Below are 27,997 nucleotides of genomic sequence, written 5' to 3' on the forward strand. Positions count from 1 at the left end.
TTTAAATTATTTAACCTTGCTCTGGTACTATGTATAAAGCCAGTATTCTAAACGAAATAAAAATTTTATTTGTCTGATCAGTCAATTGAATAATTTATTTTAAAATTTCCAAATTATTTCCATAATTCATTCAAGTCCGTATGCAATGACTTACACCTTGATCCCTTCTTAACAATTATATCAGTCTTAGTCACCACGCGGCGTCGAATCAAGGCCTCGCTACATTCTCCCTGTTCACACTTTGAAACCTTATTATGATATTTAATGAAGGCCTTTATGAAAAGTAAGTAAATAAATATTATGTCAAAATTACAAAAAAAAAAAAAAAAAAAAAAACTGTAGAATAAGGTGTAAATATTATTTTTATTCAGCCACGTTTATCGATCGTTTAGCTCAATAATCTAAGATAATTTCGAATAAAATTTTATAACTCATTATCAATTACAATTCAAACGTGAAACGAATTGTAGATTGAATTTCGAAGCAATTTAAGTTAGTTTAGTTAGATCTTGACCCTACCTATCTATTGCTTAAATAGATATTGATAACTGTTTCGTTTTTATGATTTATACATAAATTTTCCTGCAAGGCATAAACAGTGCATATTGTTATATATTACAGATATATTTTGTCTTAATTTATTACTAATATTATATAAATACTTTATTTGTATTACGCATGCAGTTTTCGTTATCCGGGGTGTATAGAGATCACGTCTGCCGCTCGACTGTGAAGTTGTAAGAGTAGTCGCGGTCGAGGTCGAAGCGAGAGCGTTGCTTGATCACCGGCAACTGCGTCTGAAAATTGTTTACAATAAGTATAGAAATTTATCTTAGCGTATATACTTCTTATTAGTACGTATTTTAATTTTAAAATTATCATAACATAGTCATGGTTTTGATATTACATGGTCATTTGAATTAACAAAATATTGAAAAATAAAAATGATAATTTGGACCTTTTTATTTAACATTTATCGAAACTGCCTTTAAATAATATTCCACAAATACACGAAAACCATCAACAATGAAATATATCATTTTCTATTTCAGAAGGCTTATTTTTTTTAATACAATAAACATTTAATATGTACTGTGTGGCTACGGTACTAAAGAATATAGCCACCCCCTCTCTTCCCGTGGATGTCGTAAGAGGCGACAAAGGGATAACACAGTTCCGCTACCACCTTGGAACTTAAAAAGCCGACCGGTGGCGGGATAACCATCCAACTGCTGGCTTTTAAATACACAGGCCGAAGACGGGCAGCAGCGTCTTCGGTGCGACAAAGCCAGTACTGCGATCACCAACCCGCTTGCCCAGCGTGGTGACTATGGGCAAAACACATGAGTTCACGTTATTTTTGGCGTAAACTTGTGGAGGCCTATGTCCAGCAGTGAACTTTATAGGCTGTAATGATGAAACATTTAATATAATTATTATGTAATATTGTCGTCTCGCAAATTAGTTACAAATAAAGAAAGTCACCAGCGCATCACTGGGCAGGCCCCTCAGCTTGGAGTTGAGCAGGAAGGGCACGCCCTCCATGCCGCAGTAGCCGCCCAGCGTCTGGTAGTTGGCGAGCTTGGGCAGCGGCGCGGGGCCCTTCCGGCGGGGCGTGGGGGACGCGGGGCGCGGGCTGCCCGGGGCGCCCGGGGGGGCCAGGGCGCCCGGGGGGCCCGGGGGCGCCGGGGACTTGCTCGGCGGCCGGGGCGCAGGCCGAGACGGCTTCAAATTATACGCGGGGCTCAGCGCCTCGTAGTCATGCTCCGACGTGAACTCCTCGATCTTCGGGTAACTCGACGGAGATTTGAGGTTCAGATTGTTCAGCTCGGCTACGAGGGGCGATAACTTCGGCGGTCGATCCGGTACTGGCCTCAATCTGGAAAAATAATGCGCCGGTTATATTAAGAAGAGGATTCTGCAGATTATGATATTATGTTAACATTTTGATGTAACTCAAACGAATGAACACACATTCCTGGCTTAGGATTTAACTAGGATACCACCACCAAAAGACTTGTATAGGTATTAGACAGCTTCTCTAAGAAAACTATTGCCAAAAAAAATTTTTATATTCAAACTCAAGCAATACAAAAAATGCAATGTTTTTTACAACATAGAATGGTCTTTTTTTTTTAAGGTCGAATAAGAAAAGAAAAGCAAAAACATGATTGAATTGTAGATCATAATTATGTTTGATTGTTTATGGTTCGATGAAGCGTTTTTTCTTTCATATGTAATGTAATCATACTATCACTACAAGACATACATGCATGTTTTAAAACCAAACTAATATCAATATGCGATACCCCAAACAGCTGTCCAACCGCTTTTTGAATCGTTTGATAAGCGTTATTGACAATGAACTGAAAAATTATAATGCATATTACTTAATTGAATTATTTAAAGTTGACATTATTTAATAAAGAATAACAAGTACATAAGTTCTTTAAACATTTGAAACACTTCAATATAATACTTAAAATAATTGTGTTTGCTCGCAAACGAAAAAAAAAGCCAACTGCTATTAATTACATCGACAAGCAATACAACGTAGGTCGACGAAAAATAGTCACGTAAATACGCGTTATTACATATAACTCCTAAAAGTACTTCAGACCTCAACAAAATTTAAATTTTAATGGGTGGCGTTCCCATGACACGCACCCCCTTTCGGTTAAAAAATACAATCGAATTTAGAACCTTCTACTTTTTTGGAAGACATTTGAAAAAAAAATTGTAGTTAAATAACTCACATTTACAATATTTTTTTTTTTTGTGTAAGTATTTCTTCTCTATATTTTTATAGTAAATCGTAAAAGCTTTTGTAGATCCCGAAAATTCTAGAAATAATTGTGTTTGCAGGCAAACGAAGAAAAACCGACTTCAATTACATCGACAAGTAATACAACGTAAGTAGACGAAAAAAATTAACAAAGACACTATGTAGTCATCACTACGATTTTCGAGAATTTCCTTCGACTTCTCTGGGATTCCATCATCAGATCCTGGTTTCCTTATCATGGTACCAAACTAGGGATATCTCCTTTCTAACAAAAAAAGAATTATCAAAATCGGTTCATAAACGACGGAGTTATCCCCGAACATACATAAAAAAATATATATGCGGTCGAATTCAGTAACCTCCTCCTTTTTTTGAAGTCGGTAAAAAAATAATGTGTGCCCCTTGCAAGGAGTTTCAACCAAGTGCAGAAAGGACAAGGAGTCTTTACAGAGTTTAACAAACAGGGAATGAAAGTTTGTACGGAGGCGACCTTATATACAATTTAATATTTAGTTAATATCTTTGAATAAACATCAATCATAATTCTCTTATGTTGGCACTTAAGCTCAATTTCGTGAAGTTGTGATAAACGTACTTGTTAAGATAGATATTCTGAGACATTTTCATTTGACCATCCGCAGTACAGCGCGGTTAGTCAAGCATACATTCGCAATATCACAAACAGAAGATTTCATTTACTATATATTATTCTTATTATCATTTACTATTTGCACACCAAAACAAATGGAAATGGATTTCCAATTCACCAAATCGCTTCATCGACAGGCGGTCTTATTGCTAACACGGCGATAAACTTAAGAGTCAACGGTAAACTTTTAGACAGAGGACTAATAATTGTGTTTGCTCGCAAACGAAAAAAACAGACTTCTATTACATCGACGAGTAATACAACGTAGATCGACGAAAAACTAGTCAAGTAACTACGCGTTATCAAAGCTTACTCAAAAATGATGTGACCACATGACAAACATCAGCTTTCGATTAAATTAAAAATTATTAAAATCGGTACACCCAGTAAAAAGTTATGCGGTATAATACAACGTAGGTCGACGAAAAAAGCGTCAAGGAAAAACGCATTATTAGATATAACTTGAAAAGTAGTTGTTAGATCTCAAATAAATTTAAATGGGACCAATTGACACACCACACACAACCACCTTTCGATTAAAAAAAATTGTCGAAATCGGTCCACACGGTCAAAAGTTCTGATGTAACATACAAAAAAAAAATACAGTCGAATTGAGAACCTCCTCCTTTTTTGGAAGTCGGTTAAAAAAACGAGCGTGCTTCAAACCACATGACTGAAGTAAAATTTCTTTAGCTCCATCTAACTTATATCTCCCTTTCAACTTCCATTCGCCACGGCCAATCACACTTTTCGCATTCACCAGTGTGATTGAATAAACAACAATAAATTGTATATAAACATTTCTTTTTTTTTTATGGCAACTGTACAGGAAAGTCAGTGCCAGAGTCAAAAATGTCATTACTCTATGGATTAGACCACAGAGTATAGTAATACTTATGATTAGACTTAATAAAGTTATCGAAGAAGTAAGTGCGTTTCTTTTTTAGCTGCGACTGAAACAAATTCAATTTTGCCTCAATTGATTAAAATACAGCGGCGATCGTATTCTCACCATCGCGCAACCACAACCGTCTCCAAGTCAAGCGTGCATAAAGAAGTTTTACTTCAAAAGTGTGTTTTGTGATATTTTGCTCACCTTCTGGCCGCCTCGGGCGTGAGGTTGGTGACCACGTTCTCGTAGTCGTTGGGCTGGTGCGTGGGCGACGTGTCCGCGCTACCGCCGCTCACCTTGTAGCAAACCACCTTGCCGTTGATCTCACTAGAGAACATTATACACAATGAGTCAATTGAAAACCAAAATGATCAGTCCTCAGTCAGTGTTCGTCTGATCAAGTACAGTTCAATCGTTCGCTTACGACTACCCCCGAAACAAAAATAAAAATGGTCAAATGTATAAAATGTACGAAAACTATTACAAAGAAACTACCTGGATTGCAGTGTGGCAAATGTAATAAGTGGTTACATGCGTTATGTGCCGGTCTTACTCCTAATCAATTGATCACCTTAAACTCCACCGAGGCTATTGACTGGAAGTGTAGAACTTGCGCGGAAGGTACTAAATCCAGACGTCTGTCATGTATCATGCCTGATCTCGAGGATGAAGGTGACGATAATACCGACCCAGAGTTTCTTATCCCAGACAACAATATAACGCAGCAAATATTACGGGAAATAAGAAATGAAATCAAGGGCATTGTTCAGTTTGAATTGCAACGTTCGCTTAAGTACTACTCTGACAAGATAGACGACTATGAGGAGCGCATGAAATTATATGAAACCAGGATCAAAACGGTCGAAAATCAATATGGTGATTTGAAAAATAATCTCAAAAACATGTCCTTAAAATATGACGTCCTTGAGGGGAAGTGCAACCAATTAGAGCAAGCACAACTATCCCAACAGCTGGAAGTCTGCGGAGTCAAGGAAGCGGAACGGGAAGATACGATGGAAATAATAAAGAGAGTGGCATCTAAAATTAACACTGACATCTCCGACGTCATCAAAGCATATAGGAAGAGGGTACCAGCCCACAAGCGTACTGAATCGAAAAGGATTGAATCACCACCCAACCCCATTACTGTTATTCTGAGGAACGGTGTGCGTAGTGCTTGGCTGGAAGCGAGTAAAAAGGTAAAATTCTCAGCTCGTGATATAGGGACGGAAGGTGAACAAAATCTATATCTACGCGAGTCTTTAACACCGGCCACTGCATATCTCCTTTGGAAGACAAAAGAAGAACTAAAGGTACGTCATGGCTTTAAATATGTATGGTGCAAGAATGGAACTGTCCTAGCGAGGAAATCCGAAAATGAGAAAATAATTTCTTTTCACTCTTTACAACAGCTGGATGTGCTTACTCGTAAACTAGAACAATTAAATTAAATTATTTATATTTTAATATTTGTACTATTAATATGTATTTCCTTTTGTTTAAAAAAAAATGGATGACTTAAATTGTGACTCGAAAGAATTAACTTGTATTAACTTTAACGATTTTACAAATCAATTACCGAATTACGGCAAACCGCTATTGTTATTTCATGTAAATATAAGATCTACCCTCAAAAACTTTGCTGAACTCGAATACATATTATTAAATTCCGATAAAACCATTCATTTGTTGATATTAACTGAAGCTAATATAAAAGAAGACTGCGTTAATATGTACGAACTCCCAGACTACTCAATGTACTACGAACTTCGGCAATACAGGAAAGGTGGAGGTTTATTATTTTATGTTCACAATTCATTATCCTTCATTAGACATAGTGCTTCCTGTAAATACTTCGAATGTATTACTGGGGAGTTAATTCTAGACTTTAGTTATAAATTAGGAGTTTGTGCAGTCTATAGACCACCGGATTATAGTAAAGAAGGATTTATTAATGAACTTTTATCCCTTGTCTCAAAATATAACCCAAAAAATAATTATGTTATTATTGGCGATATAAACTTAGACATTAAAAAATATAGCCCTATTACAAATCTTTACTTAAACTCCCTATCCGAATTAGGCTTTTACTCGGGTATAAATCAATATACACGAATAGAAAAACGCACGGACATAATTTGTAAATCTTGTGTTGATCATGTTTTTATTAGAAATGTCACTAATTGTGAAATATATACCGGCGTTGTAAAAATCGTTCTAGCCGATCACTGCATAACTTGTTGTGCGATCTTCGACGCGCGGCTCGGTACCGATGATTCACGCCTGCCTCAGCTGTTTACGAGAATAAATAATAACAATCTGCGAAGCAGGTTGTGCAGTGTTGACTGGAGCAAACCGCTTAGTTATAGTGACCCTAACGATATTTATAATTTTATTTACAAAGAATTTAGGAATGCATATGAAATGAGTAAATATTGTGTAGAATATAAAAGCAAAAGAAACACTTGTAAATGGGCAAACAAAAAGTTAAAGTATATGTGTAAAAAACGGGACGAACTTTATAATATTTGGCGTGCGGATGAAAATAATACTGTAAAGAGATTATTATATAATTCGTATAGAAATAAAACAAACAAGTATACTCAGTTCATAAAAAATCGTAAAATTAAGAATGATATTTGTAAAAACTTTAAAAATCAACGAGAAATTTGGAAAATAGTTAATGATCTTACCGGAAAAATTGTTAAATGTATTGATGATGTAATTATTAAACATTTTAAGCAGGATCCGCTTAGTCTATCTAATAATTTTGCGACCGAATTTAACAATAATGTGAAAAGTATATGTATTGATTGTAATTTGAAAATGTTAAACTCAAACTCGTATGAAATAATACCAGAAACTTCAATCAGACTACAGCGAGCACGTGAAAAGGATGTTAAACGTATAATTTTGCTTATAAGTGACAGAAAAAGTCCAGGTTATGACGGAATTAGGGCAAGCGATATAAAATATACCTCCTCACATCTAGTACCAGTCATTACTCACCTCATAAACCAATGTATAGCTACATCAATTTACCCGGATATTTTGAAAATTGGCGTAATTCGGCCAATTTATAAGAAGGGAAAGCGTGACGATTATAATAATTACCGTCCCATCACTATTTTGTCATGTGTAGATAAAATTATAGAAAGGTACCTAGGGGATAAAATAAATAAATATTTAGCTCAACATTCAATCATTAATAATAAACAATATGGTTTTCAAAAAAATAAAAGCACCACCGAACTACTAAGAAAATTTACTAATGAAGTTAATACGCATTTGGACAAAAAACTTCACGTGCTCGTTCTGCTCGTAGATTTTAGCAAAGCCTTTGATGTATTAAATTACAATATCTTATTCGATAAACTTTCGCGGGGTGGTATACAGGGTCCTTTACTGAAACTATTAAAAAATTATCATCATAACAGAAAAACCACAGTAAGCTTATCTAAACAATGGAGTAACTTAATACCAACCACACGGGGCACAGCACAGGGCTCAATTATTGGCCCCACTGAGTACTTGTTATACGTAAACGACATGGTTAATATAATAAAGGAGGGCACTGTATACCAGTTCGCGGACGACACGTGTTTAGTGGTAGCTCAAAAAACAGTTAAACATGCCCAGGAAAAATTACAACATAATTTTAATCAATTATGTAAATGGGCACACGATGTGGGTCTGATAATAAACGCACATAAAACGAAGATGATACACATTCACTCGTCACACAACCAGACAGACATCAGACCTACCATCGTGGCTCACAGCCACTCTTGTTTGCACTCCTCATGCAGTCTAAATTGTTCGTGTGAAAATATTGAACAAGTGAAAACACATATGTACATAGGCTTAATAATCGATGACAGATTTACTTGGGGCCCGCATATAGATCACGTGTGCACAAAATTAAGATCCTTATTAAGCAAACTAAGTATACTCAAAGCCAAATTACCATACCAGACACTGCGGCTCCTATACGTGGCCTTGGCTGACTCGGTTATCGATTACGGTGTCAGTAGTTACGGTAGATCCTGCAGATCAAACTTGGAAAATATTTACAATTTACAGTTAAGATTATTAAAAACAATTGTACCTAAACGCATACTTAATAATTATAAGAACAACTATAGTCAGCTCTTTCGTCATTGTAATGTTATGAATATATATGATAAAGTTAAATTTTCTGTTCTAACCCAAATTAATAATACAACCTTGTTAAATGAAAAACTAAGACCTATAGGCTTACGTAAACTTGATTCAAACCTTAAATATCACCTACCAAAAACTAACAATAAGTATGGAAAGAGAACTGACGACTACTTAATACCCGAATATATTAACGAACTGCCCAGAGAACTGCAAGAAATGTATAAGAGTACCACGAAAACCAAATCACGTTTAAAAAAATATTTTTTACAAAAATAAACTGAATTAACTGAGTGACTCCCTGTACCCAGATAAACCCGCGAGGTTTTCGTGGTACTTAAATTTCAAATTAAAATGTATTTGTTATGTATTGGCCAATAAATTGAAAAAAAAAAAAAAAAAAAAAAATAAACCACGATCAATAATTACTTCATTCAACCACGCTCGCATGACACGTTTAAATGATCATTTTACAAACTAAAATTTTATGCGGTTTTCAATAAACTAATTAAAGTTTTTAATAATAGATTAAAAACTATAATTAGTAATAGTTAATAATAGATTATATATATATATATATAATCTATCTATATATTAAATAAATAAATAAATATCATATAACATACACACACGGTCGTCTGTGTTCCTACGGTAAGCAACCTAATGCTTGTGTTACACGCTAACAGCCGACTGTTATAACTATACTATTTTATGATAAATATACATAGAAATAATACATATATAAATATATAAATACAAATATTACACCCAGACTCACACGGGAATCGAACCCGCAACCAGCGGAACAGAAAGCAGGGCCACTACAAACTGCGCCAACGGGCTACTAATTATACTAATTTTATTTAATATGAAGACCTGAACGAAACTCCACAGTTACTCTAAGAAAAAAAGGCAACTATTGTAAATTCAGTCACGTCTTGTGTCACATACAGTGCCACTTAATCCACACATTTCTATCATTAATGTAATCTTGAACCGAATAATATGCTTGACCTATGAAAAATTTCAAATTTTTCCCACAACTGGACTTGGTCAGCAATAGTTGTGTGTTTAGTGGTTCATTTTAAGCCAGAATGTGAGTTATACAAACTGTTAATTTCATAGTTACATACGCTTCAGCCTTTAATATCCCACTACTGGGCGTAGGCCTCTTTCCTCATGTAGGAGAAGGATCAGAGCTGCCACCACGCTGCTCCAATGCGGGTTGGCGGATTATATTCCCTAATATGAGTAACGATCGCTATCAGGTGTACATGACAACAACCGGGACCGACGGCTTAACGTGCTCTCCGAGGCACGGTGGGGAGACCCACAAGGACTGCACAAACACCCAGACCACGGCAAACACCTGTATGGACAATACAAATGTTTGTCACGTGCGGGGATCGAACCCGCAACCGCCAGCGCAACAGGTACAATCCATGGCTGTAACCTTTGCGCCAACGCGTCGTCATAGTTACATAACTAAGCGAATTACAAGCTAGGTTTATTTGGGAACCGTAAAATCAAAAACCTTTTTTAACTGTAGAATTAAGCGATTATTGACGTTGAAAACACCACTTGTAAACATTATTTAGTAATCTAGGCTAAAACTTTCTATATGGCATTAGTTTATTAGAAAAGTTCCTAAGGAGCACTTAATATCAAGTATCACTAACGTTCGATTTTATTAGACTCTGCACGAGACCTCAGAGCGTCTTCAAATTAAGTAGCTCTTGAGAATGAGAGCTTTAGTAATTTTACCAATCTACATTGAGAGAGATTAGATAAAATATATTAGTGATCGGCGGATTCACTGCTCTACGTAATCAAAATGTATTAAAATAACATAAACATTTTTAAGTCTTATGTACCTAAGTGTTGCCATTATCATAATTTTTGATGCAAATATCGTAAAAAATCTTAAGTTTAGAAACAACAGACATCTTTTCTTTAAATACCGGACTACCACTCGCAACTACTCTAAAATTGGTGACATCATTCATTGTGCGGTAGTGGCAATGTAACATCAGATGCTACGGTCCTTTAAGTTGTTTTTGTTAGTGTGTGTATCAGCTCTGACACGCGACTATTTTACTCCTTGTGAAGTATTACCATGATATTTATAAACCATTCATCGCTTTTTAGCAAGGCTCACTCTCAGGCAGACGGGATCTGTCCAGAGAGAGTCACTCTCAGGGCTACAGTAGGTAACGGCTCAGATGTCACTCATACGTCGTTTTTTTTTAATACCACGGACGTTTTACTGTTTCTCAAAGGAGGAAAGTCCAAATAGTCGTGGGGTGGGAGGGAGTGGGAATAGTAGCACAGAGCGCTTACCCGGCGAGCAAGAACCCCTGAGGAGCGCTCCGCATCTTGGAGCAGACGATGACGTCGGTGACGAGCGCGGAGGCGGCGGGCGCCAGGCGCGACACGTGCGTGCACAGGCGCCGCTTGCCCGCGCGCCCCGCCACGCTGTAGCCCGCCGGGATCGCCTCGCGCTCGCCCAGCACCAGCACGCCATCCATCACGTAGCCCGGCACGCCTACACGGAACATATCGTCCCATCATTTATCACACCAAAATACCAAAGAAAAGCTAAGCCAAGAGCTAGAGAGCAACAAAGGCATATTTTTGTCCTACAACCATAGATCAAGTAAAAAATATAGATAACGCACTTAGAACAAAAAAGTGAAGCCACTTTTTTAAATATGTGTGAGTGAGTGAAGTGTTGACACTTTTTAAAAAAAGTCCCTGAAAATTTTATTAAAAGGGATTAAACACAATTAATTTAATATGGGTATAATGGGTATGCGAAAATAAAAATCTGTTTATAGTTTTAAATATATTTACTCCTTTTTTCGCTTCAAATTGTTAAATAAATCTATTGCAGCCATGTTTTGATTTAATGAATTATATAAATCTGTGTCAATGAAAATTGTGTTTTTAAGTAATTGATGATTTCTCTGAAGGGCAAGTTCCTGTTTTAAAGACGTCTAACTCTTTAATTAAAAAAAATTAAATCATTACAGCAGTAATGATTTAATTTTTTTTTTAATAAAGTTCCTGTTTTTTTAACTTTTCTCTTAGTTTATTTTTTCTAGGTGTATCAAAGATTGAATCTTGGTTAACGACTGATTTTAGACTCATCCGGTAGGTCCTAGAACAAAAAGTACAACATTAAAATACGTAGTAGTAAGTAGTAGTATGTACATGATGGAATTCTGTGAAGTCCACGTTTTGTACCATACATGTCAGCTTTATCAAAATGGTTTGAACGAATCACACTAGATGAGGATGACTGTCGTTGTAGTTCATTTCGGCTCAGTCGTACAGCAGCTACCTGAGGCAGGGCATAGCAGGAATTTCCTGCTCAAAATATGGAGCAGCCCGACTGGGGTAGTACCTCGACCTTACAGAAGATCACAGCTAAATAATACTGTTTTCAAGCAGTATTGTGTTCCTGTTGGTGAGTAAGGTGAGCTCCTGGGGGATTGGGGATTGGGTCGGCAACGCGCTTGCGATGCTTCTGGTGTTGCAGGCGTCTATAAGCTACGGTAATCTCTTACCATCAGGTTAGCCGTACGCTTGTTTTGCCGACCTAGTGATATATAAAAATAAAAAAACCTATTCTTCTATTAAAATATTCGTTGGAAACCTAAAATCATGATATTTAGTAGTAAAATATAAGTAGTTAATTCACAAACAAACAGACAAAAACGAGTTAAAAATTCATATTTAGCTTGACTTCAATTTAGGTAAAACATAAAATCACACGATTAAAAAAAAACACAATAATGATGTCCACTTTCTACTTAATTATTTTTCTATGATTGCCTACAATTTACTTACCCACCTTTTGGGCTAATGGAAACAAGAATTACTGGTAACACTCCCTCGGTACGTCATTTCGGGACATGGAAATTATAAGTTCCGAATAACCTCAATATTATTTTGGAATAACAAAAAATATAAAGTTTTGTATATACTTACGTGTGAAACGATATTTCTTCAGACTTTTTGTTCACTTTGGTATTGTTTTTGCACCATTTAATTACAAAAGAACGGCATTTTGTAGGCAAAGTTACTGTACGAGGCCCCGTGAGATACTGACGAAAATGAGCGTAGTTTGATGCATATGTGTGCGTGAGCGCGTGTGTTTACTTGAAGGAGCCGAGTTTTGTGGCTTCAGTAACAACAAAGGCCGCGCATTATCTACCTTTTTTTACTTGATCTGAGCCTACAACAAATAAACACAAATAAACGTCGATAAAACAAGGACCTCAAATAAATTTTAATTAAATACGATTCGTCGGGAAAAATGATCCACAATATAAAGAAATATACTACCTAGCTACGCCAAAGTAGAAAATCTTAAATCTTCCTGTACAGTTAATCCAGCAAGGCTTGTTTGCGTTTTGACATTCTTGAAATAATAAATTTAATACTTAAAATTCTAAAGAATATAAAAAAGATTTTATCAGTAGCAATTAAAGTAAAATTAAAGTTTTTACGTAGGTACAGACTAAAAACACCGCCTTTTATAAAATTAAACAAAAATGGCGCTTCTTTCTTTTCAAATATACCTCTTCTGAATTAGGGACACGATATAAACACATATTCTTCCTTTTTATGCAGAAGAATAAAGCGATTCTATCGAATTTAAGGTATATATCGTGTCAAAGAACTCTTACTTAGAATCTTCGAAACCATCTTCAAAAACTTTGAACTACCTATTTCAATATTTACTATTTATGTAAGAACATAATTATATTTTGGATTAAACCGAAGATCACACAGGTACCGAACAGCCAGCAGGCAGCACGTGACGCGTTGTTTATTATAAACGAAGTGTCAGATGTTTGTGTGCATTGTGCTTACGCCCGGATACCAACTGGATATTTGATACATCGATTTACGTAGAAATCATCCATTTACAAAACGATTACCTTTGCCACGAATTGCATTGAATTGCATTCTACAAAATCTCGCATTGTTACGTTTTAATGACTCTCTAGTATCAACGTTAAATACCTACTGTTGTAGCTTACAACTACTCGTCCCACCCAGTTTCGATTGCATTTATGTCTCTAGCGCTCTCCAAGAAAAAGGTTTTTTGCAAAAATAGTTTTTAATATCATATCAATATATCGGTTTTAAATACCCGACAAACTATCACTTTTTCCGTCGTATAATATAAATGTAAACACTAGATAGATAGACAAACTATAGTTAATAGAATACGTGCCTAATTTCTTACAATATATTTTCGATAAAAGGTCCTGAAAAGGAACGTTTAACTTGCGATCATTTTTATGTACTTAAATAGGTATGATTCAGTGTTGAATTATCTAAAGCTTATTTGCATGACAAATTTTTCTAGAGAATTTTCTAATTAAGACTGACTGTAAATATTTACGTCTGAATACTGATAAATGCGTAGCTCTCATCGTGAAGTTGTTATATTATAAACTATATGACCCCACAGCCACAGTTGGTGTCTTGTGTCTTGAAAAATGTCAAGCGCATCAAATCAACGCCAACGTTGTTTTCCGAAATTTTCCAATTTCTATAAAGTATTAAACTTTATAAAAATGATAAGCCAATTCGTCCAGCTGTTCTCGATTTGGGGCTAAACAAAACATTCAGATATTTTTTTTATATAGACGAGATAAATTAATATAAATCGGATACAAAAATATAATATCTTGATATTAGAATTAACACATTATAGTACGATACGAACTAACTGTGCCCCACGGTTGCACTCGCGATAATTTAAGGAAACAACGTATTAAAATATTATATTTCTAATTATAGCGTTCCTCGGTAAACGGACTAAGCAACACAAAAATAATTAGAGATTACGATTAGCGCATTCAATCAAATAAACAAACTCTTCAGCTTGAGATAACTTCCCAACATCCTCTTTCATCTGCCTTCGTTAAGTAATAACAATATAACCGCTTTGTAACATTGTAAATATGCGAAGCGTTGTGTGTCAAAGTAACTACTATTTGAGATACAGGTTTTACAACATTAGATTAACGTAGCGACCTTTAGGGCAATAGACTGTACATATTGTATAATATTCTCGAGAACATGATATTATTAACGATATCTAAGATTCCTTTGTTTGAAATATTTAATATGAAATGCCTAATATACAATTTTCAAAACATATTAAAAGTATTGCTGGCTTTAGCTTTAACGAAATACTTTGAGACTAACTTTAAATTAGTGGTTTAATATCTATAAAATTTATATATATCTAATAAAATTGCCGTGTGGTGTCGGCCGAGTAGAATAGCACCACCCCCTTTCTTTCCGTGGGGGTCGTAAAAGACGACCGAGGGAAAAACCTGGCTCAAAATCACCAGGGTTCTGGAGAAGGAAAACTTCATTTGAAACCCGGAATGGGGTCTCCGTCAAGCATTCGTGGCATACCTCTAAAATGCGAAGGACTCCTGCATCCGAACTGGCTCCACACGTATCGATTCGTCGTTCCTGTGGGACTACCCAGAAAGGTCGAGAGGGTGGCGCAGAGCTTAGGCAACTCTGCGTTTTCCTGAAGTGTGTCCTAAGCGACACAGTGTCTGTCTAACACTGTCTAAATCGTCTGCAATAGACGGACTAAGGCCAATGATGATGATGATGAATATTTATAAAAGGTTCCAAATCTCTTACAAAATTATAATAAGCGATATATTTTCCTAACAGTCATTATTTTTGAAGTCAAACTTTCTTACGCACGCTTGACTTGGGAGTAAGCTGGTGCGATTCCTCCCACTCGCCACAGGGATAATAGAGAACTCACAGTTCCCGTGGGTGTTCTATAGACGAAGGCTGGCCCGCACATGGCAGGTCAATACGGTAGCATACGAAAGCGATCCCGTGGCGCCCCGCTCTGACGATGAGGGCACCGCTGAGTTTTAGTGGGGGTGTAAGCTGGTAAATGACTGACGAGAGAGTTACAAAAAGTGTGATTGGGCGAGGCAAACGGAATTTGAGAAGGAGATATAAGTTAGTGAAGATAGAAAGAGAGAGAGAGTTACGTTTCGTAAGTTTTACTTCAGTCGTGTGGTCTAAAGCACACTCGTTTTTTTTTCCTATTAAATTTCAGGCCTTTTTTTTATAAGAAGTATAAACAGAAAATAGAGGTAAACCTTCTAGAAAGCGGTAACAACAATCAAAAGAACAAACCATCTACTTCTTTATCAACACAAAATTGATTACACTGACGACGGCTAACTATCTCTATATCTCGAGTGACGCAGTCATAAGTCGGTTTAGTACAGTTATACCGTGAGATAGAAAATTGCAAATAAAACATTTTATCGCCTCTAGTTACGGAACCCTAAACCCACGAACATACTGACCATGCTGATGGAAGCTTCCCAGCCGACCACCTATCACAAGTTCCCCGTATTAGCCTTTCAATGCCCCATTGTTTTAATTTCTAACTATTAATTGTAATATTATTTTGATCACTCTTTAGTCCCACTTCGACTAAAGCAGTCTTTAGTTATAAGATAATTATTGTATCACTTAATAGTAATAACTAATTAACATTTATACGGTTTTTTTAACCTCCAGATTACAGCAAACGAAATCCCCTTGTAAATAATATACTGATTAACTATTATTTATAAATATTTGCCAATAACCGGTGTTAAACACGAAAATTTAATTAATTCTATAACAATAATTTATGTTTTTTATTTTGATAAATTGAGAGATTATAGTCCAAACGCATTTTTTACTCCTGGGTTACCCAAACATTGTCTTGACGAGACGGTTCTTAGATACAGCGGTAAGACTGTCTTTGTACATTTTACTTTGACTGTACTATTTTTGTTTTTGTTATTTTAATGCTGTATTAAGACTTCTATTATTATTATTATAAGTTCTATTATTATTATTATAATCGATATTCAAACGAGAGCATGTTGATTGAGACAAGGCTGTTTTACAAATAAAAACTAAGAAACTTTTTTCTATAAGGAATAACTTCAGTAACGTTAACGTAAGAAATAAGAAAAACAATAGTAAGGAAATAGAATAACAGATCCAAAAAGAAATTCCATGTTTCATTATTATGGAAGTCTAAGTAGTGAGCGCTGAATATAGTTCGTAACTTAACGGTTAATCTTATAGAGAAAACAAAGAATCGTCATAAAAAAATAAGGTCAATTTAAGCGGCCGTGTTAACATCGAGTCATTCAACCTTAAGCTCCTTAATGAAAGTCCCCGACTTTTATTGCGTCATTCACTTTCATTATTAACGGCACTATTAGCGAGAGCAGTTCAAAGACCATACAAACTCTACACAATACAAATTGTTACACGATCGACTTTGTAAAGAAGACGTATGTAGGAACATTGATATTTTTTAACGCTAGTTTTGTTATTTCTTTCTATAATACGACGAATAATAACCATAATATTATAGGTATATAATCTTAACTGTTTCTCGCATCATTGAAGGTTCAAACTACATAACTGGTTGCGGTAATGTGTACGCAAGTCAAGTCGTAAAACCAATCTAAACACTTAATCGATAAACTTCAACAAATAACAATTATTACTAGTAATTAGTTTTACGCAAGCACCGCATCACGCAAAAACCTAATGATAATGTTGTAATATTGTTTTTTTTAAATCAATTATCTGAAATATAATTTTATATTGTACAATGTAAAAAGATAAAGTATCTCTTACAAACGTAAAATACCCATATGTCAAAATCAAATCAAAATCAAAAATTACTTCATTCAAGCAGGCTTCAAAAGCACTTTTGGTTTTGAGTTATCATTCTACAAATTAAAATTATGTTTGTTTTAAAGGAAACAAAGTTGGAATGTGGGTTCCACGGAGAATAAATCAGCAAGGAACTCAGCAGCACAACTGTTTAAAAATATATAAAACATACACATACAGACTAATATATATAAGAGATATATATAAGAGATTCCGTATATATATATATATATATATATATATATATATATATATATATATATATATCTATATATATATTTCTCATGTTCGTAGATAACTTAGTCATTTATGAACCGATTTTGATAATTATTTTTTCATTGGAAAGGAGATATCTAAGAGTAGTACCATGATAAGGAAACCAGGATCTGATGATGGAATCCTAGAGAAATCGAGGAGAACCCTCGAAAATCATAGTGACGACTAGTGCGTTTGTTAATTTTTTTCTTCAACTTAGGTTGTATTACTTGTCTATGTAATTGAAGTCGGTTTTTTTTCGTTTGCGAGCAAACACAATTATAATATAATGCCCAACGCTAAATAGAAACTTATGTGAAAAAAACAAATATTAAGTTTCAGAGGGTGCAATTTACCCTTCGTGAAATAGATACTTATTTGACATTTTCGCACGGTGGAAACGATATACATAATTTCATTTATTTTCTTACATTCTATATAAAAAAAAAACTTTAAAGCAAAGTTTTTTAAGCTGTCACCGTCACTATTAATGATGGGCGCTTGCAACCTGAGGTAGGTTGGTAGGTCCTGTGACTATGGTATTTGCGACGGATATCAAATCAATCGGAAATCTCTGGAGTATATACCGTGGAAGTACAAAGCATGAAAAACGTAACAACTATTATTTTACTGTAAAATATTGTTCGTGTTTTCTTAATAGTCGTCGTTTGGGCGAAAAAAAAAATCTATTCGATACAATTAAAAGCTATTAAATAAAAATTTCTACGTCTAAATCTTTATCCAAGAGGTCTACTAACTTCTGACCAGTGTTCTGAATCAAACTCACAAAACCATATTGTAATGTAGGTACCTACAACAAGCGTGCAGAATCAATTGAAATAATTAATTTTTATTGTTAACTAAAACAAGTAATGAACATTTTAATAGTACCTACTAACGTTTTTTCCTGATTTATACGATTATTAAAACCTTGTTTTTGATAACAAAAACATTAAACCTACATTTTATAATATTATAGAACGAATAAGCGATTTTACGTGTAATTTATGGAAAATTTTCATATTCTCAGAGGTAGACTATATTGTGGCGAGTATCTTAATTAGTATTCTCTATCCAAGTAGTTATATTAGTTACTAGCTGTGCGATGTCGCCCGCGTGGCATTTAACAAAAAAGTTATTGTTCAGTTCGCAGACTTACTAAAAATATATAAATTTCTAAAATAAATGCATACTAAGTTACTCCTATTACATCAGCTATCTGCCAGTGAAAGTCCCGTCAAAAACGGTCCAGCCGTTTCAGAGATTAGTCGGAACAGACAGACAAAAATTGTAAAAAATGTTATTTTGGTATATGTAACTTGTATACAGCATTCATTTGCGATTAGTAAAAAACGGTAATTTTAATATTACAAACAGACACTCTAATTTTGTTTATTTGTATAGATGTATAGATATAGATATCGAAGCAGACGTTAGTAGCTTCGTTAATTAAATGACTTAATTTTATTAGTCTATCTTGACGACGAAAAACATCTTAAAATTACAGTAGAGAATTTTACATTACCTACTACACACACACACACACACTGTGGCTGGTTAGTCTGGATTGTTTTTGATTGGTTGATACTAATTAGTGATCAAAACTTAAAATATTCTGTCTGTTTGTTTGTTTGTTTAATATCAATAATTTATATTCATTATTGTTAGGGTATTGTGGGGTATCCATACATACACAAAGAAAACTTTTTATATCATAGTAATAACCAAACCTCAAAAGTCAAGCTGTGTGGCTACGGCACTAAAGAATTTAGCCACCCCCTCTCTTCCCGTGGGTGTCGTAAGAGACGACTAAGGGATAACAAGGTTCCACAACCACCTTGGAACTTAAGAAGCCGACCGATGGCGGGATAACCATCCAACTGCTGGCTTTGAAATACACAGGCCGATGACGGGCAGCAGCGTCTTCGGTGCGACAAAGCCAGGACTGCGGTCACCAACCCGCCTGCCCAGCGTGGTGACTATGGGCAAAACACATGAGTTTACGTTATTTTTGGCGTAAACTTGTGGAGGCCTATGTCCAGCAGTGGACTGTATAGGCTGTAATGATGAAAAGTCAAGCGCGAGTTAAGAACTTTTACTTCAAAAACATAAATTTTTATTACATTCGACTTCTCCTTAACTATATCTAATAATGACAGACGCACTCTAGAGGACGTGATTAGGATGACGGAAATTATTTTCACTCGTGAGGGTCGAGTCTCTCGTGTTCCCACTGGTCGCGCGATAACGGCCACTAAACTCTATTTCATTACTAGCTGATAGACGCCACTTCACCTGCGTTGCTTATTAAATTAGCGTACAAAACAAAAACTGCTCTTCAATTTTAGTAGAATTGTTGTTTCAAATTTTATTTAAGACCTCCAAAATCATCCAAGTTATAAAAATAGCATTCATAGGTATACCTACAGCAGATTCTGTTTGCTGTGGTAACAAGTATTCAGCTAGGAAAACATTAAATATAATAATAAAAATATTTTTATTATTATATCATAGCTTTTATAATATTTATGCACTCGTATAGACAATCACGAGAGACATCATGTTTTCATAACTTTAAAAAAGTATTAAAAAAATTAATTTTTTATAAATTTTAAATTAAATTTTTATTTACGTAGATAAAAAATACAATTGTCGAGACGACATAGTCAAATAAATATATAAACAAGTGAATCCTCAGTGGGAAAATACATAGATATAAATATCATATATTACAATCAGAATGCTTACACAGAAAATAGGATTATTCTTAAATGAAACCATATTTTGGTAGTCAGTCATTTTTCTAAGTCTTCTAAGTAAAAATTATTATGTACGTAGTTTTGAAAGAGTAATAATACAATTATGAATATTTCCTGATTGAAAATATATCCATAACAAAAAGCCCACTTTTGTTATATAAATACATCATAATTCGGCACATATACTCGTAATTACACTATTTTTAAAAATATTAAATTCATGGTTTATCCTTATTATATTTATTAATTATCGTTTAATAATTTCAGTGCCAATTAACTTATACCAGTTATTTATTTATTTTTTTATGGAGACGTAGACGTTCTAATAACCAGTGCTTTTAACGGAGCGAGAAATAGAGGGCGCTACAGAGTCGTTCGACTCGCGTTCGAGAGCGGATATTGAAATTAAGAGACTCGGGTCTAGTCTAGATCTTAATGTAGCCAATAATTGAAAAGTAAATAATAGAAATATAGAACACCAATATATCAGCAAATTTATACTAACATTATTAAGCTGAAGAGTTTGTTTGTTTGAACGCGCTAATCTCAGGAACTACTGGTCCTATTTGAAAAATTCTTTCAGTGTTAGATAGCCCTTTTATCGAGGAAGGCTATAGGCTATATATAATCCCGCTAAGACCAAATGAAGCGGAGCAACAATGAAGAAAGTTTTCTAAATCGTTTTTTTTTTTCTTTTGAGAGCTTCCTTTGCGTGCGTTGCAGTTTCGCAAAAATCATGTATGACAGAATTTTTCCTATTCCACGCGGACGAGGCCGTGGGCAGAAGCTAGTGTATCATATATATATATATATATATATATACAATATGAAAAACAATATGTCTCGTATATATATATATATATATATATATATATACGAGACATATTGTTTTGTACTTTTTTGATTCCACCAATTTGTTCACATCTAATATGTACCTATCTTAAACTGCCTCAACGTTATTATAATTATAAGACTTACAATATAACGGAATACGAGTAGGAGCGAAGTTGTTAACAATTGATGAGCCAGGAGGAAAAAGGGGTCAAGTCATTTTAATCAAAATTTTCAGGTGAGCCATTTTAATGTTTAATGTTAATATCAAACTCCAATAATTCAACCACACAATAAATCACTCTTATCATTCAAGTGGCATATTATTTTAATTATTCTGAATTTTGGTTACTGTTTTTTGTTAAAAAGATTATTATTTCCAACGAAAGGATGAAAACGTAATTTTTTATGTGAATACATAGGTTTATAAATAACAATCAATCAAAAACTCATTTTTCAAATAATCTCTAGCCCTTTAATTAGCTATGAACTAAAAAAATATTGGCAAGACGATTCTAAGCAATATTTGAAATTTAAAATATATTTAAAATAATTAATTATTGACGTAAGTATCTTCAGTGATTCGCAATAAAATAACCTAACCTTTCTATGAAAAACTTATCTAATGGGATGTTTCAGTTGCGGAATCTCGAAAACTTAGGTCTAATAAAATTATAGTAAAGACTATTGAATTATTTCGTTTACTAATCTAAGTAAATTTTTTTTATAAGATCAAGATAATCAAAGATAATACGAAGACGAAACTTCAAGTGTTTCATCGTCAATATCAAATTAATGCTTGTCATCAACGGATATGAGGACTCCAATCAAGATTTCCCGCGAGCTTATTGATCGTAGGCACGATCTTTGTGCACTTGTTACTTGGCCTTAGAGACCGAGCAACGCAAAATGTGAGCGCCAATTCAAATTGAAACACCAATGACTACAATGCTGAGAATGGCCTTAACCCTTTTAATCATTTAATTCTAAGAAACGTTACAGAGAGTACTATTCATAAAACTCGTAAAATTTATATTTGATAATCTTAAAAGTCTGAGAACTGACCGTTGCATATATTGTCTTCACTTGTTACTTTAGTTGCAATGATTTAAAAAAAAAGCGATTCTTTCGTAAGTTTTCTGACTAAATCAATCTGTATAGTGTCTATGAAGAACGTGTGGTTTTCACTGTTAAACAAGTAACTAGCAAAATATAGGTCGACGACAGATATAAAGTTACTTCATTGGTCTTTAATGTACTGTGTGTACGCGTGTTTTGTATTCTAAAAGTAACATACTAAATATAATACTTCATACGAACTATTTCGTATTATTATTTGTCATATATTAAGGATTAAAAAGAAAAATTCCATTAAGTCAATTTTATACATGGAATAGGAATCGTAAAAAATCAATAGGTATACCGAATTCGAAGACATGACAAAAAACTGTCTTAAAAAAATCAAAAGTTTTAAAATTTTTAAATTATTATTATACTACTGGTCGCCCAGTTGTCGAAATACGACCATAATTAATTTAAATTATAAGTTTGAACATTAAACAAAAGAGTATATAATTATGTGTGTTGTGTTAAATACATTGTAGTGTGTGTAATGTTCCTTTTGTATTTTTTATGCATAATTTAAAAAATATTAGCATTCTGCACTACTTCTCTATATAAGTGTACGAATTTTCATACTCCTCCGTCTGCGCAATTTTTATAAAAAGGGCTACAAAGTTTTTGCTTCACGTATAATATATAGGAGATTATATTTGTAACATGACTTGTAACAAGACAACGTGTTAGCTCAATGGTCACAGCGCTAGATTTTGGCTGTTGCGCTGGCAGTTACGGGTTTGATCCCCTCACATACATTTGTATTGCCATACAGATGTTTGTTGTGGTCTGGGTGTGTTCCGGATCCCCGACACAGGAATATCCTAGCAGGGGTTGCGCGTGAGGCGTACTATTTCTTTATTTAACATACCTTCCGATTTCGACAAGCAAATGTAGTGGCTGGGCTTCTTGCCGAAGAGGCCAGACTGGCGCAGCAGGCCTGCGTCAGCGTCCTCATCGTACGTGCGGCTCACCGGCCAGTAGCCGGCCGGGCACTTGGCCACGCTGTCCACTATCTGCAGCGACAGAAGCGGCCTTTCATCGGGCAGGGCGCCCCCGAGAGCTGACAGCACCTTCGACATCCTCACTCACATCATAACGCTAACATTTTCACTAATATCACATTTCACTTTTAATATTTTATTGTGGTAACGACTTTACTAGTCTGTAGCACCGTATCAAAATAGCTTTAACTCTAAATTGATATCTACTATAAAATGAGTATCATTAACAATGTTGTTCCTCAGTAAACTTAATCAGACTAATCTGTTTAAGCTCGCCCCGGTGTAAGTTTCACCGTCTCAAATATCTTTTGTGCAGTTTGGAAGCATCTGTAACAAAAAAAAAAAAGTAAATGATAATCTTACAACGTTACATAGAATTTCTATTTTATTTCATTCTTGATTCTTGAACAACTTTCATTAAAAATCACGCTACTTTCTCTCAATCATGAATTAACATTTAGGTACCTTTTACCAACTTTTAACAATTAAACATTTAAGTAAAGCCGGTATACACAATATTAAATAAATTAGACTTCCGCCGAGAATTACAAAATTTTAGAATGTAATTTTTATTTTGTCCCGGGTTTTATAGATACATATATTTAACGTTAGTAGAATATGGATTAAGTCTGTTGTCATCGAGATACTCGTACTATAATTGTCGCTCGTAGGTATAGGTAACGTATTTTATAACCCGCACTGGAGCAGCGTGGTGGATTAAGCTCTGATCCTTCTCCTACATAGGGAAAGAGGCCTATGCCCAGCAGTGGGATGTTAAAGGCTCAAGTGATTTTATATAGATAAATGACAATATATAATTTAAACATATCACAAAACAAATTGAAAATACTACCTCATAAACAAATTACCCTTATGTTCTTTTTAAAAATTATTCAATCCTATTGCGATTTAAAAGACTCTAATTAGGTTAATAGATTTTTTTCCTCAGTGTTGTTAGAGCGAGTTAGTAACAAAGAGGAGATAAATGACATTGTTGAAATAACCACACGAGTAAAAATAACAAAGACTAACAGTTAAGTGTTGGCTTTTTATAATACATTTGTTGACATATTATATTTATATCAAATCAAACTGCGAGTCAGTGTTTCATAAGATAGCCTATAGCAAAAATAATAGCCTATAGCCTTCTTCAGTAAATGTGCTATCTAAATGTTTAGCTTTATAATATTAGTATAGATACATTTTCCACAAGATCTATGAAGCAGATAGTTAACATTGGTTATCTACAGCAGACCAGAATTATACTCTACACATTTTATTTTATACACAGTATGTTGTTACTTCAAAGGAATTTTTTTTTTATTAATTATATTTACACCGACGAGTAATACAACGTAGTCAGCATAGTAGTCGAAATAATAATCATCAATTAAATTCACATTTTTAAGGATATTTTAAAAAGTACTCGTCAGATCAAATTAAGATGCAGTCACTGCCAGCTTTCGATAATAAAAAAAAAACAATTATCAAAATTGGTACACCCAGTAAAAACTTCTGAAGTAACAAACACACAATAAAAAAAGACAAAGACGAAATAAGAACCTCCTTCTTTTTGTAGTCTATTAAAAAGAAACACGCCTACACATCTACCGTCCAATCTATTTAAAAAACTCCTCAACAATTTCGAACCAGCCATTGTGTTAGTATAGCTTTTTGTAACATTTTTGGTTGTTCTCTTTTACACTTAGGGGCTGATTCCCTAATGGATATAGGGAGACAATAAATTATGAAAAGGTGTGCCACTGTCCTTTCTAGCTACCGTCAAAACCACATAATTAAAGCTAAATATAAAAACTACAGTTACGTAATACGCCTACTAAAAACTCTTTTCAGACCAAATAGCAATAACTAGACGACATTTAATCGACGTAAAACACATCATTCAACTTCATTTACCTCTGCACCCATGCATTCCGATCCTATTCCAAAGAATTACCACGAAAGTAATAGTATTGAATTATAAAATTACATTTATCAAAAACGTGTTGTAGGTACGTTTTTTAACCGACTTCAAAAAAAGGAGGAGGTTACTCGATTTGACCTATATTTTTTATGTATGTTCGGGGATAACTTCGTCGTTTATGAACCGATTTTGATAATTCTTTTTTTGTTGGAAAGGAGATATCAATTTTTCAAGGAGGTTTTCAATTCGATTGTATTTTTTGAAGTATGTTACCTCCGAACGTTTTACTGGGTGCACCGATTTTGATTATACTTTTTTTAATCGAAAGATTTGCGCATTTGACGAGTACATTTTGAGTCATCTCTAAAATGCGTGTTTGAAAAAATGCAAATATATAATTTTAAATTATAATTTTTATACTACTTATGAAACAGGAAACCGTAAGAAATGTTAACATTGCATATTTTGTGAGTGTTTACAAATATGTTTAACTGCACCATATTAGTGATAGAAAAGAGTGAGTACCTAATTTAATATTGTTTACCCTATAGCCCTATTTGTACATAATTAAAATGGGTATTTTTTTTTTCATTTTCATTATACCAATATTTTCTAATAAATACTAAATTCATCAGAAATTTTTTCCTATGAGATAATCTGTAGGCCATGAATCATAATATTCAAGATAATTTTATTCTTATAAATAAATGATAAATATAAACCCATAATAATTTGATGAATCATCAGCACTCAACCGAAAAACCGGTCAACATTGAATTTCCAACAATATTTCATAACAAACTATTTTAGAAATTTACCTTTCTTTAGTATACTGTTATAAATACAGTTAAGGGTTTCCTTAGGTGGAAATCTTACATACATATTTCAAATTTAAAATACTATTATCCTAAGTTTAAAGTCTAATATCTTTCATTGTGTATGGTTTAATAAACAAATTTTCTAATATAACTCATATTTCGGTTACTGTTTGTGATGAATTATGATATTTATATTTATAAGTATATTATAAGTTCATACAAGCCAACTGACCCAATTAACTTTTATATTTTTCATTCATTCATTTGGATTAACGGCTTTCAGATGTCCAAAACTTAAACATCTAATTAATATGGATGGCTCATCCTAATTAATAAGAAAGTTTTAATGGCTTTAAATAGTACCAAAAGAGCGCAGAGGACTTTGCCACCTAAAACCACCAAATCTAATGATTTTTCTTATTCTTTAGTAGCCAGCACTGTATACAATTTTTTTTTGATGCGCGGGGGTACCCATTTATGGGTGTTATCCAGGATGCCCGGGTAGGCAGTCCTAGACGGTATGTCGGTGTCAGCACTTGGGGGTGCAATACCGACTAAACCCGTGCGGGATCCTTCAGCCGCTTTAATCCGATGGTCCAGGATCTGCAGGCAAAAGGATCCCTCCAGCGACAGGCTGGCCTCGGCGAAAAGGCCAGACTTCTCCTCCGTGGGGAATGTCTGGCTCATTACTGTATACAATGCATTACTGTATACAATGCAATACTATATGGCAATATAATACAATGTGTACAAAACATACTCATACAAAAGAAAAAAGAATTTATATTGATTAGTTCTTTATATGATTCTTTATTGTGATGAATTGCTTATTGGAATTAACAATTTTGTAGTCATTTATTTAAAAATTAATTGAAAAGAATTGATTATGTATGATAGTATGATTAAAACAAAAATTACAAAATTACAATAAAAAACAAACTTCGAGAGTCCATAAATTTTTTTATCTACATTTGTTACACATTTGTTAATTTTACAAATTTCATTGCAGCTAAAGATTAAAAATTTACAATTGCAATCAAAAAATTTTGTACCAGTTGATAAATGAATGAGGTCTGAGATAAAAAAAAAATATACAGCAATATTCAGGAGCTCCTCTCTTAAGTTAGCCGTAAAGCAATTTGGTCAGAGTATACAGTTACTTGTGAGTTAAAACATACATGCTAATTACTGAACCTACTTTTCAAAGGTGCATGTATAACTGTTAGTTATCTCTATGAGTCAGATGAATAAAACCATTGTTCTTGATAACAAAAGAGGCTGCATAAATATACTTACAAAACCCAAATGCATACGTTTTTTAACTACATAGGTATACTTGATATTAGTAAAAACTGCTTTAGGGCTTGAGCGAAAATATGGTACAAGATATAGTATGTTACAGATGTCTGATTTTTAATATATATATAATATATCTTTTAATATATATGTATATCAATGTATTTTTAAAATGTTTCTCCGATAAAGTCTAAACAGCTGAAAGCGTATTATTTAATATCTTAGTTACGGCACTGATGACCGATTTGGCAAAATTCCATGTATTACTACACGAATTATGCGGCGTGCAGTCTCTGTTACAGCTACAATTCAATAGACCCAATTGGTGATCTCCTACGATTTATGAAGAACAATGACCCCGCCATTCACAATAACCATTGAAATAAATGATAAACTCACCGTAGTCATGACATCACGAACAATAACAACACTCAACACTTCCAATTTCTAGACCTATACATTTCAAGTAACTGTTCTTAATTTTTCATTTAAAATTTTGTGTTTAATCAACAGTAAACTCTTCATGGAAACTCCTTTGTCATATAAATTTTCAGGTCAACACAATTGTTTTAGTTAATTTGTCAATTTTCTTAAATCAATGAAATTTTGACAACACACTCTTTGAATGAAAGAAAAGTATGTAGAAAACTACATAAGAATACAGAGTGTTCACGATAGCAAGATAAAGAGAACCATTCATTTTCGTAAAGAACGAAACAACGAAACTGACTCAAAGATTCAAACTTG

The 27,997-nt window shown here is 34.1% G+C and overlaps 1 protein-coding gene across 1 annotated transcript; it reads right to left on the minus strand.

The window, feature by feature from the left end:
• Nucleotides 1-68: 68 nt before the first annotated feature.
• On the minus strand, nucleotides 69-27,997 carry LOC123666334 (SWR1-complex protein 5). The gene is made up of 6 exons (XM_045600457.1): nucleotides 27,650-27,997; nucleotides 23,080-23,539; nucleotides 10,828-11,032; nucleotides 4,531-4,653; nucleotides 1,486-1,879; nucleotides 69-797 (listed from the first exon to the last, which is right to left on the minus strand). The coding sequence occupies exons 2-6, from the start codon at nucleotides 23,288-23,290 to the stop codon at nucleotides 711-713; spliced, it is 1,020 nt and encodes a 339-aa protein (XP_045456413.1). The 5' UTR covers nucleotides 23,291-23,539; nucleotides 27,650-27,997; the 3' UTR covers nucleotides 69-710.

The sequence above is a fragment of the Melitaea cinxia genome, chromosome 2 (assembly GCF_905220565.1).
Source record: "Melitaea cinxia chromosome 2, ilMelCinx1.1, whole genome shotgun sequence".
Classification (NCBI taxonomy): domain Eukaryota; kingdom Metazoa; phylum Arthropoda; class Insecta; order Lepidoptera; family Nymphalidae; genus Melitaea; species Melitaea cinxia.

What these genes read in the sequence shown, in the direction of transcription:
- LOC123666334 (XM_045600457.1), bottom strand. Translation starts at nt 23,290, where the DNA reads ATGTCGAAGGTGCTGTCAGCTCTCGGGGGCGCCCTGCCCGATGAAAGG. An exon ending in CAGGGGTTCTTGCTCGCCGG is followed by an intron (nt 4,654 to 10,827) that starts GTAAGCGCTCTG and finishes AATGTTCTCTAG; the next exon opens with TGAGATCAACGGCAAGGTGG. An exon ending in GCCTGCCCAGTGATGCGCTG is followed by an intron (nt 798 to 1,485) that starts GTGACTTTCTTT and finishes AACAATTTTCAG; the next exon opens with ACGCAGTTGCCGGTGATCAA.